Source organism: Bison bison, unplaced genomic scaffold (genome assembly GCF_000754665.1).
Source record: "Bison bison bison isolate TAMUID 2011002044 unplaced genomic scaffold, Bison_UMD1.0 scf7180017864029, whole genome shotgun sequence".
Classification (NCBI taxonomy): domain Eukaryota; kingdom Metazoa; phylum Chordata; class Mammalia; order Artiodactyla; family Bovidae; genus Bison; species Bison bison.
Window position 1 is genome coordinate 2,625,868 of NW_011494601.1, and position 13,813 is coordinate 2,639,680.

The following is a 13,813-nucleotide window of genomic DNA, read 5'->3' on the forward strand; positions in this document are numbered from 1 at the left end:
CAGAACCTCTGCCTGTGCCCCTTCCCAGACCCCCTTCCCATCTCTCAGCACCAGGGGTATGTCAGGGCCAGGGTTTAGTCCCTGCCTCTGGCAGCTGTGCCACCACCCAAGACAGCCAGGCATGGGGCCGGCCTGCCTCAGCCCCCAGGTCTCTGGGCCCCTCACACCTGCCCGGCCGAGCCTGTCAGCCTTCCTGTGGTAGTCTGGAGCCAATAACCAGCTAGTGCAGCTGCTGCAGTGGTTACTGCAAACCTGGGCAGAAGCTAGAACTGAAGCCAAGCCACTCAACACAGAACACAAACCCCCAGGAGGTCTCCACCCCCTTCCAACCCTCTTGAAAACCTCCCTGGGGGCCTCTTTCCCAGTTGCAAGGGAGCCCTGCTGCTACCTCCACTACCTCCAGGAGAGCCAGGCCAGCACCTGTGCCTTCTCTCCTTGCACGATCACCCATTCTGGCCCTCCCCTACCCCGTCTCCTCAGCCCTCCCACCACTGGAGCCCTGTCTTCATGCCCATTCCCCATCCACATGCTCCCTCTTGGTCCTGGAAGTGAAGGTCCACGCCAAGCCCTCCATGCTGGGAGCTGAGTAGCATCCTCCTCTCCTACCTACTCAACACCCACCCTCTCCTCTGGTCACCCCCAGAGGTCAGGGCCCAGCCCCCGCCGCCCCTCTGCACCCAGCTACTGCAGCCTGTGGGGCAATTTGGGATCCAATCCTGCCTTGTATGTCCAGGATTGTGGTACCTGCTGTGACCTCCATTTCAGCACCCCCTCAGTTCATCCTGGCAAGGACTCTGGGGTCAAACGGACTAGATGCAGAACTGCAGCTTCACTATTCATCAGCTGTCGTCCTGAGCCGAGCCTCCCCCACCCCAAACCCCAGGTTCCTCTCTTGTAAAATGGAAATGAGACTGCCTGTCCCCCAGCTGAGGGTCATTGTCATGATTAAACACCTGGGAGGTGCTTGAGCTTTTTTTAGCTACTGCGCCAGTCATGGAGGGGTGACAGACCCCTGGGCCTGTGCTGCCCTTGAAATGCCATCCTCCCCCCACTCCTCATAACTCCCTCTCTGTCTTTTGCCTCCTATTACACCTCTCAGCACCTTGAGCCAGGCCTTCTGAAAATTGTATACCAACCAGGCGGCAGATGAGGCTTTGCCCCAGGACAGGATGTGAGTCTGTCTGGTCCTTGGACTGTAGACCCTCCCCACACCCTCCCCAGACACCCACACCCTGTTCCCCTCTGACTGGGCTTCTGCCTGAGTTTCCCTCTTGCGCTGCAGCAAGTGACTTTGCCGAGCACATAACTAGTCTTCCTCTCTCTGGAAACCTGACCCATCCCGACCCCACAGTGGAGACTGCTTCAAACAGTTTGGCCCAGATCTCTCTCCCCCAATATCCCTGGCAGCTCAAAATTCGCCCCCTTTCCTCTTGCAGGAATCTGCTGGTCCCCTGGTGCCTCCTGGTGGTTAAGTCTGAGAACTGCGGCTCCCTGCAGGCTGCAAGCCTTCACAGGGGGACTAAAGGGGATTTATCTTTTTGCTCTCAAACCCAGATGAGTCCTGATCACTCCAGCACAGTACTACCCAGGCCTCATGCAACTTTGCTTGAGTAAAACTGTCAAGTGGTAATATATGAGTTTTCCTTCTTGATTATAAAAATAATACATACACAATGTGAAATGGAAAGAATACAAAAATAGGAAGATGTGAAAATTCTTAGCAGCCCAATTTCCTCCAGAGACACCACTGTCGAGTTTGGCCCTAACCTTCCCTAGACTTTTTGCTTGTAAAAATATTTGTATCTGTAATGTACATACACACACACACACACACACACACACACACACACTGGGTTATACTTGACGTGCTGTTCCATAACCTGCCTTGTTCTCATCATCACCATTCCCTGCTAGCACAGAAATCTGTTTTGTTTGACTAACAGCTGATTGCACTCTTTTATTAGGTAATGTATTTATCAACTCCCTATTGAACAACATGGGTGTTCTTGTTTTTAAAAGTCAATTTTTTTTTCTTAATTACCTTTCTGTTTGGTACAGTAGGAGGATCTAGGGTCAGGACTTTTATCTAAAATAAATAAAGAGCTCTTACAACTCAATGATAAAAAGACAAATAATCCAACTTAAAAATCAACAAATATCTGAATAGACATTTCTTCAAAGAAGATGTCCAAAGGATCCATAAACACATGAGAAGATGCTCAACCTCATTAGTCATTGGGGTATGAAAATCAAAACCTAAGTGAAATACTACTTTGACATCAAGACTCAGAAAGATGAATAATAAGAAGCGCTGGTGAGGCCATGGAGAAATCAAAACGCTTATGCATTGCTTGTGAGAATATAAAATTTTCTAGCCACTCTAGAAAACAGTTTGATGTTCCTCAAAATCTTAAACATGAAGTTGCCATTAAGGCTAGCAATTCTTACACATATGTAAGAATTACATATGTGTAATTCTTACACAATATTATTTACAGGTAATCTGTGATAAATTAAGCTACATATTCTAAATCCTAGAGAAACCACTGAAAATACAAAATGAAGAACTAAGTCTAATCCGTCAATAGTCGAGGTAGAATGAAATCATTTGGGAGGAAAAACTCAATGCAAAAGAAGGCAAGGAGGGGACAAAAACCAGATGGGACAAAGATAAAATAAATAGAAAGGAGGTCAATTTATATATTGATAAGTTGAATATAAGTGGCCTAAACTTTTAATTGAATGGCAGAGTTTGTCAGATTGGATAAGAAAGCAATGCCACCACTTACAAGTTCCTTGTCTTTTAACTCGAAATCTTCCTTTCAATACCCTGTTTGTGACACAGTGACCATTGTTTCTTGCCATCTGAAATTATATTAGCCTTTATTAGTAGAGGGGCTCCCCTGGTGGCTCAGACATTAAAGAATCTGCCTGCAATGCAAGAGACCCGGGTTCTATCCTGGGTCGGGAAGATATCCTAGAGAAGGAAATGGCAACTCATTCCAGTATTCTTGCCTGGAGAATCTCATGGGACTGAGGAGCCTGGAGGGCTACAGTCCATAGGGTGGGAAAGAGTAGAACATGACTGAGCAACACACACACACACACACACACACACACACACACACACACACACTACCAGCAGAGGGCACTAGAGAGACACTTTGTTAGGTAAACCCATGTGTGGTTAACAATTTTTCATATTAAACTTTCCGTGTTAGAATCACTGTGTTGTTTCTATATTCTGTCTGGATCCTGACCAATGCATTGACACTGGCCTGATCCTAGGAGATAACCCTACAAAGATGGTATTTAGACATTTGTTTCGCTGTGCCCTTGGGCTTGAAGGCATGGCTGAACAATAGGAAGTGGAATGATGGTGATGCATGGCATGCAGTGACACCACAGTGCTGTCACCTGCGGTTAAGTGACGAGAGAAGCACATGTCTCGGGAAGCCGGCTGCACACATGACGGTCATGGCAGTATCCATGACCATAAGGACGACACTGTGGGGAGAGTTATTTTGAGCACGCTTGATTGTTTACCAAAAGAAAATGACAAACATGTCCTTTAATTCTCGGCTTATGTTAATGTCTGAGAACCAGAAAGCTTCCATGACAACTCGAAAACATCTTTCATTTCTTATACAAATGGACTGACATCACTCAAACAAAAGTTTAACTGTGTAATCAGTTGAATTACAGTATCGTTTGAATTCACAGTCTCGCTAAGGCTTTCATGTGAAGGGCATCAGTGGAAAGGAACCGGATCCTGAAGTTTGTGATGGGGACATCTGTTTGGGCCCAAATGAAACTAACAACTTGAACCCTCCAGCCACTCCATTCCTCCCTTGCCTGTGCAAGTAGCCCACCCTTCTGAGTCTGAGAACAGACTTCACCATGGATGGGTGCTTTGAAAGGTAATACCCAAGACCAACCAAGACTTCCATCACCAGGTCAAATCTCAGCATTTTCCAGAGGGACAGGACTTCAGAGAAACAGCTTGCACACCCAAAGAATTCTGAGACTTTACATCACATATTTTTAAGCAGATTTATTGTGATATTGTTCACATGTCATACAATTCATCCACCTGAAGTGTATAATTCAATGTTTTTTCCAGTATATTCGCAGATATATGGAGCCATCAGAACACTCAGCATGGAACCAAGACTTTCTCTATTCAACCTATTCCAGTGGACCTCAGATACAGATCTGACTTGTGGCCTCCAGAAGCTGTTCACTGAGAAATTTTCTCCTCTCTGGGCCCACCCAAGCCACCAGTCCCCACAAAGCTTGGCTGAACAGGCTGACCTACCCATCACCCAAGAGTGTCCACCTGGAAACTCAAGCGAAGCATCTTTCACAGGCGGAGGGTCTTATCCCAGCTTCCCGGAACACGCAGTGAATAACGTATCACAAGTCAGCCGTGACTCTAGTGGTCTGGTGGCCTCCCTTTTCAGTCTTGCCCCCTCTCGCCTACACTCAAATTCTCAAACCTTAGTTGAATTGTTATCTGAAAATTCAGAGACCTAGATTCCACCCTCAGAGACTGGTATTCCACAGGTCTCAGCCATGGCCTGGGAATCTGCATGCGTTCCCAGCACCGCATGATTCCTAGGAGAAGCATCACTTTAGACCTTACCAGACCTTGGGAGCACTGACTGACATTCCTTTTCATGGAGCAACATTCTATAAAGCCCAGCAGTGTGTTAAATTCTCCCACATCCTTATACTTGCTACTCGAAAGAAGTCAGACACAAAAAGCAAATCTTGTAGGATTCCGTTTCCACCAAGTTCTAGAACAGGTAAAATGTATCCACAGAGACAGAATCACTGGGTTCCTGGGAGCAGGCACAGAGGTAGCTTTCTGGAGAGATGGAAGCTTTCCATCTCTTCATGGAGATATGTTCTTTAATTTAATTTGGTGGCGATTACTCAGTGTATGAATTTGTCAAGTCATTGATCTGTACATTTAAAATGTGTGAATTTTACTGCAGGTAAATTATACCTCAATGAAGTCATTTTTTTTTAGATTTTATAATTTTTTTTAGTTTTTAAATTATGAAAGCATTATAACATATTTACAGGACACTTGGAGACTACAAAGTTACATATAGTTCCACTATATATTACAATATTTTTAAGTAGATAAATTAAGACTTTTTTAGTTGGAGTTTCAATATAAAACTCTCAAAAATTAATAGAATAAATAGAAAGTAGGAGGAAATAGTAGACCTGAAAAGCACTATGAACTAATTCAACATAAGTAAGATTTATACAATTTTCACACAACAGCAGAATACTAATTCTATTCAAGTTCCCATAGACTATAAGCCAGGAGGCACTGGAACATATCCAGGGATGTAAAACAAGGTACAAAAATTTCATGGTTTGAAGGTTCAGTGAAGTCAGTTTGAAAAGCTCTCCTGTGTTGTCTCAGAAAACTGCTATTTCAGGTATTTAAACACGTTGTGTTTACATGACATCCGCATATGAGTCCATCTGTGCGAGCACGTGTATGACTCACCGTTTCTTTCATGCATTCGGCGCTGTGCGTCAGCAACAAGTCAGTATCCTAATTTGTCTGTTGCGTAGGCTCTGCTTTGTATAGTAAGACCAATTCGGGCCCTCGTGCAAGAGTTCTAGGAAAAGAAATATAGGGAATAGTCCCACCTTTGGGAAATCTGTTTTTAGGAAATTCCTGAATACTTTGTTCCCCTCCACCACACCAGACTCCTCTGCATGGGAGGCACGCACACGCACACACACGCACACGCACACACACACACACACACACACACACACACGCTTCCTCCTCGTCAAAAGGGAAATGCTCTGTGAACTGAACACACGCCCCACAGGCTCTGTGACCCTGCGAGTCCTCAGAAGTCATCAGGGGTCCAGTGGTCACACCTCAAGGAGGTGGCCCTCACACTTGTCAACAGCACCACTGCCTCCTCCCAGAATCCCCAGAGGTCAAGAGGAAACCACAGGGACCAAAATCATGGCTTTGACCTAAGAAATTCAAAGAGCTCTGAATGTGTGTGATCTGAAGACAAAGGAGTCTGTGGAAACGCCTCCCACGGAGAGCCCTCTGATCTGTCAGGTCCAGGATTCTAGCCCCTGCTCTGCCAACTGACTCCGGAAGTCACCTTGGTAACCATGACCACTCTGGCAGCCTCAGTTTACCCAACTGTAAAACGCTGGATGGACTGACCAATAACCGTTATTGATACTTGGCTCAAGACCCCACACTTCAAATGAAATCCCTTTTAGAAAACATAAGAGGGTATCTATGGTTGAAAGACCACCTGATGTGAAGAGCCCCCTCATTGGATAAGACCCTGATGCTGGGAAAGATTGAGGGCAGGAGGAGAAGGGGTTGACAGAGGATGAAATGGTTGGATGGTATCACCAACTCAATGGATGTGAGTTTGAGTAAACTCCAGGAGATAGTGAAGGACAGGGAAGCTTGGCGTGCTGCAGTCCATGGGGTTGCAGAGTCGGACACAACTTAGCAACTGAACAATTGAAGGGAGGTTCAGGGGCCCGTGCTCATGTCAGAAGACGCTTCAAGGCTCTTTGAGAGCTGTTTGAGAACTACTAGGTAAGCCGAGTTCCCAACCCATGTAGCTGAACTGACTTCATAGAAACTCTCCATGACGCTAATGACCCAAATCCTCTACTTATTTTTTGCTTTTAGTTGCTAAGTCATGCCCACCAGGCTCCTCTGTCCATGCAATTATCCTAGCAAGAATACTGGAATGGGTTGCCATTTCCTTCTGCAGAGGATTTTCCCAGCCCAGGAATTGAACCCAAGTCTCCTGCATTGCCAGGAGGATTATTTGCCGCTGAGCCACTACAGAAAGTCCAGCCACAGTGAGCTGAGAATGACTACAAGGACCTGAGACCACACACCATCACACTCAGGGAACTCCAAGGTGAGGTAATGCCAATCATCTTGTGATTCTTCTATTATTCAGACTGTCCTCCCTTGGCTGTTTAAGGAAGTTCTTACTCTCCTCCCACCCCTCAATCTGCCCTCCATGTGAATTTAGAAATACCTGTCATTTAACTCCAAATTTAAATGGCACAGAGGGAAATAAAGTCCACATCTAGTCTGACATAATCAGAGCTCCTTCTTTTCTAAGACCCAGACACACCAGAAATGGCGCCCTTGCCCCTCCAGACCACATGCCAGGGCCCGTGCTGTGCACTTTCCACAGATCATGTTCAACCTTCACCACCTGTGTGCTGGGCACTGTTATCCCATTATTCTGCTGAGCAAAACTGAGGCTCAGTCAGCCAGAGGCACACCAGGGCTCTCAGGTGGGCTGTGGGTGCTGACAGTCTGAGCCTGTTTCCTCTCCTGTTGAACAGGATGACAAGAATGCCCTCAGAGGTTGCTGGTGGATGCAAGTTCACGTAAAGGCCCTGCTCAGAGCACGGAGTGATGGCAGTTAACAATAAACGCTGGCTCCAGACACTTGTGTTATAGACAGTGCTTGCTAAAGGCATGGACACCAGACAGTCTTTTATAGAAAATAGGATTTATTTTCACATTTAAGGTGAACATAAAGAAATTTTCCAAAAGTATATTGTGTACATAATCAATAGCTTTAATTTATTAAACACAAGAAAAACAAATCAAAGCCCACCAGGAAAATACACTTTGACTTCCTTCCAGAGCACATAGCACTTACAGGTTATTGCTATTTTCAACCTGGGAATTCACATTGACAAGGCACAGCTTGCAGTGGGTCTGTCCCCCGGTTCAGCTGCTTCCACCCCCACGGGCTCTCCCCAAATACAAGAGCAGCAGACCAACGGGATTCACAGTGGCTGGGATTAAAGGCCTCGGCTGCGGGACCATCACAAAGGCCTGGAGTGTGCTCCAAAGGCCAAGCTCTGTAGGTCTGTGGCCTGTGCCACCAACTCAGGTCACACCACAGCCTGGAGTAGTTAGTGTCACAGCTTCAGCTCCAGGGAGTCTAGTGAAATTATTCCGATCAGAAAGACAATATTAAACAGATATGACAGCCCTTTACAGCAACTGGCTTTCCCCTGTGGTCAAAGAAAAGGCAGAAACCGCCTTCAAAGCTAACCCATCATCTGTGCCCGAGGCGCAGGTGAACTTGAGCCGGGTGGTCACAGGCGATGCCTACAAGGAGCGGTGATACTGTGTCCACGATGGGTGTCCAGGAACGGGGCGCTGGGGAAGGGAGGACACTGGGGAAGCTGCCCGGTGGGCCCTGTGGGGTCTGACATTCCTGAGAGGCCTCCTGGAAGCACACAGGGTCAGCTCAACTGGCCGCAGTCTGTGATGACGATCTTCTTGGACGTCTTCCCACTCTTGGAGCCGAAAGATTCTATTTTCTTCACGACGTCCATGCCCTCTTTCACATGGCCAAACACAACATGTTTGCCATCCAGCCTGGGAGGAGAGGTGAGCCAGGTAAGCAGAAATGAGAGTCCTGCAATGTCCCCCGGGGTCACAGTCCCTAGGTCATGGAACTATTTACTGAAAACAGCAGTTCTGGAAGGAGCTCAGACCGAAAAGCTGGCCCAGCCCCTCACAGGTCCCGTGTGGAGCCTTGCTGAGCCCTCAGCACGCACCAGAGCGTGGCTCCCTCCCAGGCTGTGTTCTGCCTCACCTGCTGTGTGACCTTAGGCCAGGCCACTCAACCTGAATCCTGGGAACCTCACCTACAAAGGGTGAATTGTTCTCATCCTGCACAGGGAGATGATGGGATATTGAACTATTCTGAAGAAATAAGTCTGTGTAAAATGGAATCATTTTAAGTTTTGTTTTTTTTTTTTTGATGTGGACCATTTTTGAAGTCTTTATTGAATTTGTTACAATATTGTTTCTGGGGTTTATTTATGTTTTTTGTGGTTTTTTTTGGACACGAGGCATGTGGGATATGAACTCCCTGACCAGGGATCAAACCTGTACCCCCTGCATCAGAAGGTGGACTCTTAACCACTGGAGCACCAGGGAAGGCCCTTATAGAACTGCCTTAACAGTCAGGAATTCTGGGGTGAGAGCCAAGATGATATGTATGGTGAACCTACTCGAGTCCCAAGCAGCTCTCAGTCTGAGAGAGTCCCGAAAATCTAAAAGGCAGCTCAGTTCAGGGCCACCAACCAAGACTGGTTACCCTTTGGGATCCACTAAGGGTTTTCATGGAAGGAGGGGAGTCAGGGCCAGCAATAACCTGCCCACTCCAACATCCGTGTCCCTTCTGGCTCAGAGGCTACAGACCACTAGTATCCACCACCACCTGGGTCTCCCTAAAGTCCTGGGAAATGGGCTTTATTAAGTCTTAGCTCCAGGCCAGCTGTTGTCCCCTCACCCTGCTGAGACGCCTCAGGGTGAGGACACAGGGGACTCTGAGTAGAGAAAACTGATTAGGTAGTGGGAAACTGACCTGGGACGACATCCCTAAAATACAAGGGCAATGGGAAAGAGGGTCCAGGGGCGCTGGTGGCTGCCACAGGCTGGTGCTAACGCCTGATGAGAAATCCGGTGTGATATCCAAATGCTGTCTACTGCAGCATTTTCCAAGGTGCAGCCCAGGGTTAAATAAGCTGGGAAATGGCAGGTTAAACCAAGTGAGCAAGCTTCTGCCACAGGCCATCCTGAGGCCTGATAAGTTCTGCAGCATCTCCCCAATGCATTTGGTAAAAGAATTCTTTCCTGTGTGTACGTGTGTTGCGCATGTGCATGCTCAGAGCACTGAGAAATTCCAGCTACAGCAACAATGGGAAGCCTGATAAAAGACAGAGTTGCAAAATAGCCCAAATTCTTCCTCAACCCTTTCGGGGACTTTCTCCTCTTACACACTCAGCCGGGTGAGGGCTACTGCCCCAGAGCAGAGAGTTTGGCCTCAGACTATCCTCCCCCTCCAGCTCAAGGCCACCCCTGCTACCAGAGGGCCTGGACCAGGAGCCAGCAACTCACCAGTCTGTCTTTATGGTGCAAATGAAGAACTGGGAGCCGTTGGTGTTGGGGCCCGCGTTGGCCATGGACAGGACGCCTGCAGAAACAAGTGGGGTGACCAGGCTGCCCAGGAGGCATCTCACCTGGGAGCTGTTCCAGCATGGATGACGCAAACCACAGGAAGGATACTTGAGGCTGAAGATACTTGGGGCTCAGAAGAGAGAGCCAAGCCCAGAGCACACAGCCACCCAGGGCCTGTCCGCCTTGATGACACAGGAGGGAAGGGCCTCCTGGGAGCTCTCAGTGGTAGAGCAGGGGCGGGACCTCCAGTCCTGAACTCTAGCTTTTTCCACATCGCACGTTGGGTCCTAAAGGTAACACAAAGCTAGGGCTTTGCTTAACAGCTCTCAAAGAACGGTGGTCAAAGAAAGGTTTGTTTTTGAAACTGAGCGCTCAGGATGAAAAAGCCTCTGAGACAATCCAACAAGCCCACCCTTCACACTGAAGGAAGGAACGTGTGCCCTGGATGTGGAGCCATCAGGTTGCAGCCTCCAGGCCTGCTGGGGTGGCAGCACCAGGCTCACAGCTCAGGGCACATACCCAGGTGGGGACTGACAGCCTTACTCACCTGGCCCCTCGTGCTTCAGTTTGAAGTTCTCGTCAGGGAATCGGCTTCCATAGATGGACTTTCCCCCTGTGCCGTTGTGGTTGGTGAAGTCACCGGCCTGCGAACACGGAGCGCTGGCTGAGTGTCGCCACTAGAGCTGGCAGAGGGGTGCCATTCCCATGCTGCGACACAGCCCCCAGTCCACACAGAGCCCATCCAGCAGGGAGCCCTCGGGCAAAGGGGTCAGAAAATACCCGATGATAGAAGGGTTAATATAATGCTAAGGAGCATAAGCAGCAACAAAATAAAGATTTCATACTTTCTGCCCCAATAACTACCCTGGTTTCCGAATGATTCATTTTTGTCTGAGTGAGATTTTAAATGATCCTTAAAAATTCTAGGTCATTTGGAGCTGCTTCTTAAGTGACCTAGAATTTTCTACCCACAACTCTTGGAGGGTAAACAAGGAGGAGGCCAGGAGTCCCTGCTCCCCAGTGTGGTCTGTGGGTAGCTGGCACAGAGCCAGGTCCCTCCACTGAGCCCCCGTTCCTGTCCCAGCATCTCCTTTTCACCCGGCCCAGGACAAAGTCCACCCAGGGCCAGTGGTCTTCCTCAAAGCTTGCCCGAGGCTGCCACAAGGAGCCACAAACAGAAGAGCCCAGGGTCTGCCAGCCCAGCCCCCAGCCACCATCATATTGCTGTTTTCCTGAGATGACCTCCTCAGGTGAGAGGGATGACCTGACCAGCCCTGCTTTTGAAGCATTCACAAATGCCAATAAGGTGTCCCCAGAGAGGACTGGGCCTCCCGGTGCCCGGTCCCACCATCCCGTGCTTCCAAGAGCCCGCCAGCTTTGGAGTCCCTGCCCTTGCCTGCTGTGGTGAGAGGAAGACCCTAGCCCAGCTTGGACATCCACTTCAGCTCCTGCTCAGTCTACAGCCTCAGGCAGAGCTGGGGGCCTCTGCAGCTGAGAGCCATGGGCTGTGGCCAGGCCTGTCCCACAACCACAACCCCCGCCAATCGCTGCATTCCTCATGTCCAACATGTCAGCAGGCCCAGCCCCAAGCCATGCCACTCACCATGATGTGACGACAGCCACCAGGTCAGGGCAGAGGGAACTGGGGGGCAGAAATCCCAGCTGACAGGACTTCAAAGAGGTCATGACAGCCATGCCCCTGCCTCTAGGCCTGCTGGCCTCAGACATAAGCCCCTGTCTTAGCAGGGTCTGACCTAACACAGGACAACCCTTAGCGTGGCTCAGGCCCTGGCACCAGCGGAAATTCTCACCTGCCACACCTACCCACAACACTTCTAACACAGCAAAGCTAATGCTTCTGAAAAGAGGCTGAACACATGACTAAAGAGCAAATGCATTTAACCGAGAAAGGCGCCCTAGGCTGGAGAGAGGCTCCAAGTCTGGACCTGTGTGTTCTTGTCTGTGCCTGGCCTCCCTCCTCCCCTTCCTCCTTATCTCCTTATGCCAAGTGCTCGGTGGGACACACTGGGGGCTGTGGGCAGAGACCGAATACGCTATTACTCCAAAGCCCCCAGCACATCCACACCCCGATGCCATTCTCCCTCCGCCGCTCCACTCTCCCGGTGCTGCCAGGCAGGGCCGACCTGCTGCTTGTTCTGTTGCTTAGCTCCTGGGGCAGGGAAGGCACTATGGCTGCCAGGACAAGCTCCAGACTCTCAGAAGGAGAGGACAGGCTGAGCGAATGGCCGCGGCTGCCCTCCTTCCAGTACTCTCCAGGCACAAGCACACTGGCTAATCCCCGTGACATTCTCCAAGGTCGCCCCATCAGTATGCTACTTACAGAAGAAGAAGTCGAGGCAGGAAGAGGCCCACCATACCTGGCACATGAAGGACGGAATCACTCTGTGGAAAGTGGATCCTTTGTACCCGAAGCCCTTCTCCCCGGTGCACAGGGCTCTGAAGTTCTCTGGGTGGGGTTGGGTGGGTGGTGAAGGAAAAAAGCAGGTCAGCAGGGCCAGGCCTCAGTGCAGGGGCCACAGCTGGTTCTAGCCGGCACCCTCTCTACCCACCCACCCCCGGACATGGGAAGATCCCTGCCCCGGGGTCTCTGCTGACGGTGTGATCTGGGCCAAGTGGTCCTGTGCCCTGACCTCAGCATCTGAGCACTGTGGCAGGAGTAGCACCAGGCCAGTGGGGCAGGGAGTCCAGGTAAGTCCAGCCTCCACCAAGAGGCTCAGAGGCTGCACCAAGGTCCCCAGCAGCTGAGCACATGTGGTGGTGTACTCCAATCTGGCCACAGGTCTCCGCCCTGACTCCTCTCACCATCCCACCCACCTCACCATGCCCCTCTCTCTTCCATGTGGCCCAGACTCAGAGGACCCCGGTCCCCATCTTACCTGCTGTCTTTGGGACGACATCTGCCTTCAGCTGCGGGGAAAGGAGAGGGAAGACAGGCTCAGTCCAGAGGCAGGTGAAGGAAGGACCCAACCCCCTATACGGTCCAGGAGCGAGGGAAAGCACCATTCCTGTCATTCTCAATCCTCCGTGGGAAGCCACCTAAGCAATCATTTCTGCCAGATGCTTCCTGAATTGCAGGTTGGGAGGGGCAGCCTCGATTTCCCAATCTGTCAGAAGAGATGACAACACCACCCTGGCCTTCTTCTGGGGGCAGAACTGACAGAGCTGCTTCAGCTGGGCCCAAAGCATCAGAGACGCAGAGAGGGTGGCCCCTGGGGGGAGCCAGTCCAAGCTCCCCAGTGGGCAGGTGGGAAACTGAGGCTCAGAGAGAGGCAGGAGGGTGGGGGAAAGGGAAGGCTGGAGCTCCATCCAAGCCTGCCTCTTGCCTCCCAGTTGCAAGAGCCACCCTAGTGTCTAACCTTTAAAATAAATGGGTGCTCTCCATTTTCCAGAACAGGAAACCGAAATTTAACTAAGACCCCTTTGTTCAAAATGGGCTTGAAGGCTACACCCAAGCTTCCCCTCTGTTATTTTCTGGACTATGTAGGTCTCTTGCTTTGTTCTTCAAAAAGGCCCAAAGAGCTGGGGCAGGCACTGTGTCACCTTGGGAGGGTGACTGGGGTTGGAGTTGGGGCAAAGAGCTCTGAGCACAATGCCCTGACCCCAAGAGGTCTATGCCACGTCTGTCTGGTGGCTGGAGCCTGCGGCCAGACCAGCGCGAACTGCTGGGAGAGGAGGCGGCCCAAAACCACCTTAGCTCTCGGGACAGCCGATAGCAGGGGGCGGGGCTGAGGCCGGCTCCGCCTTCTGCAAGGGCCAACACGTGAG

General features: G+C 50.1%; 1 protein-coding gene across 1 annotated transcript in view; it reads right to left on the reverse strand.

Moving 5' to 3' along the window:
* Positions 1 to 7,536: 7,536 nt before the first annotated feature.
* Positions 7,537 to 13,813, reverse strand: part of PPIF (peptidylprolyl isomerase F) — a 6,993-nt gene continuing 716 nt past the window's right edge. The window contains exons 2-6 of the mRNA XM_010834165.1: positions 12,925 to 12,955; positions 12,406 to 12,494; positions 10,575 to 10,671; positions 9,968 to 10,043; positions 7,537 to 8,437 (exon numbers count right to left, since the gene is read on the reverse strand). Coding sequence (XP_010832467.1) covers positions 8,302 to 8,437; positions 9,968 to 10,043; positions 10,575 to 10,671; positions 12,406 to 12,494; positions 12,925 to 12,955 — 429 coding nt within the window. The 3' untranslated portion in view covers positions 7,537 to 8,301. The remainder of the gene's footprint in view (positions 8,438 to 9,967; positions 10,044 to 10,574; positions 10,672 to 12,405; positions 12,495 to 12,924; positions 12,956 to 13,813) is intronic.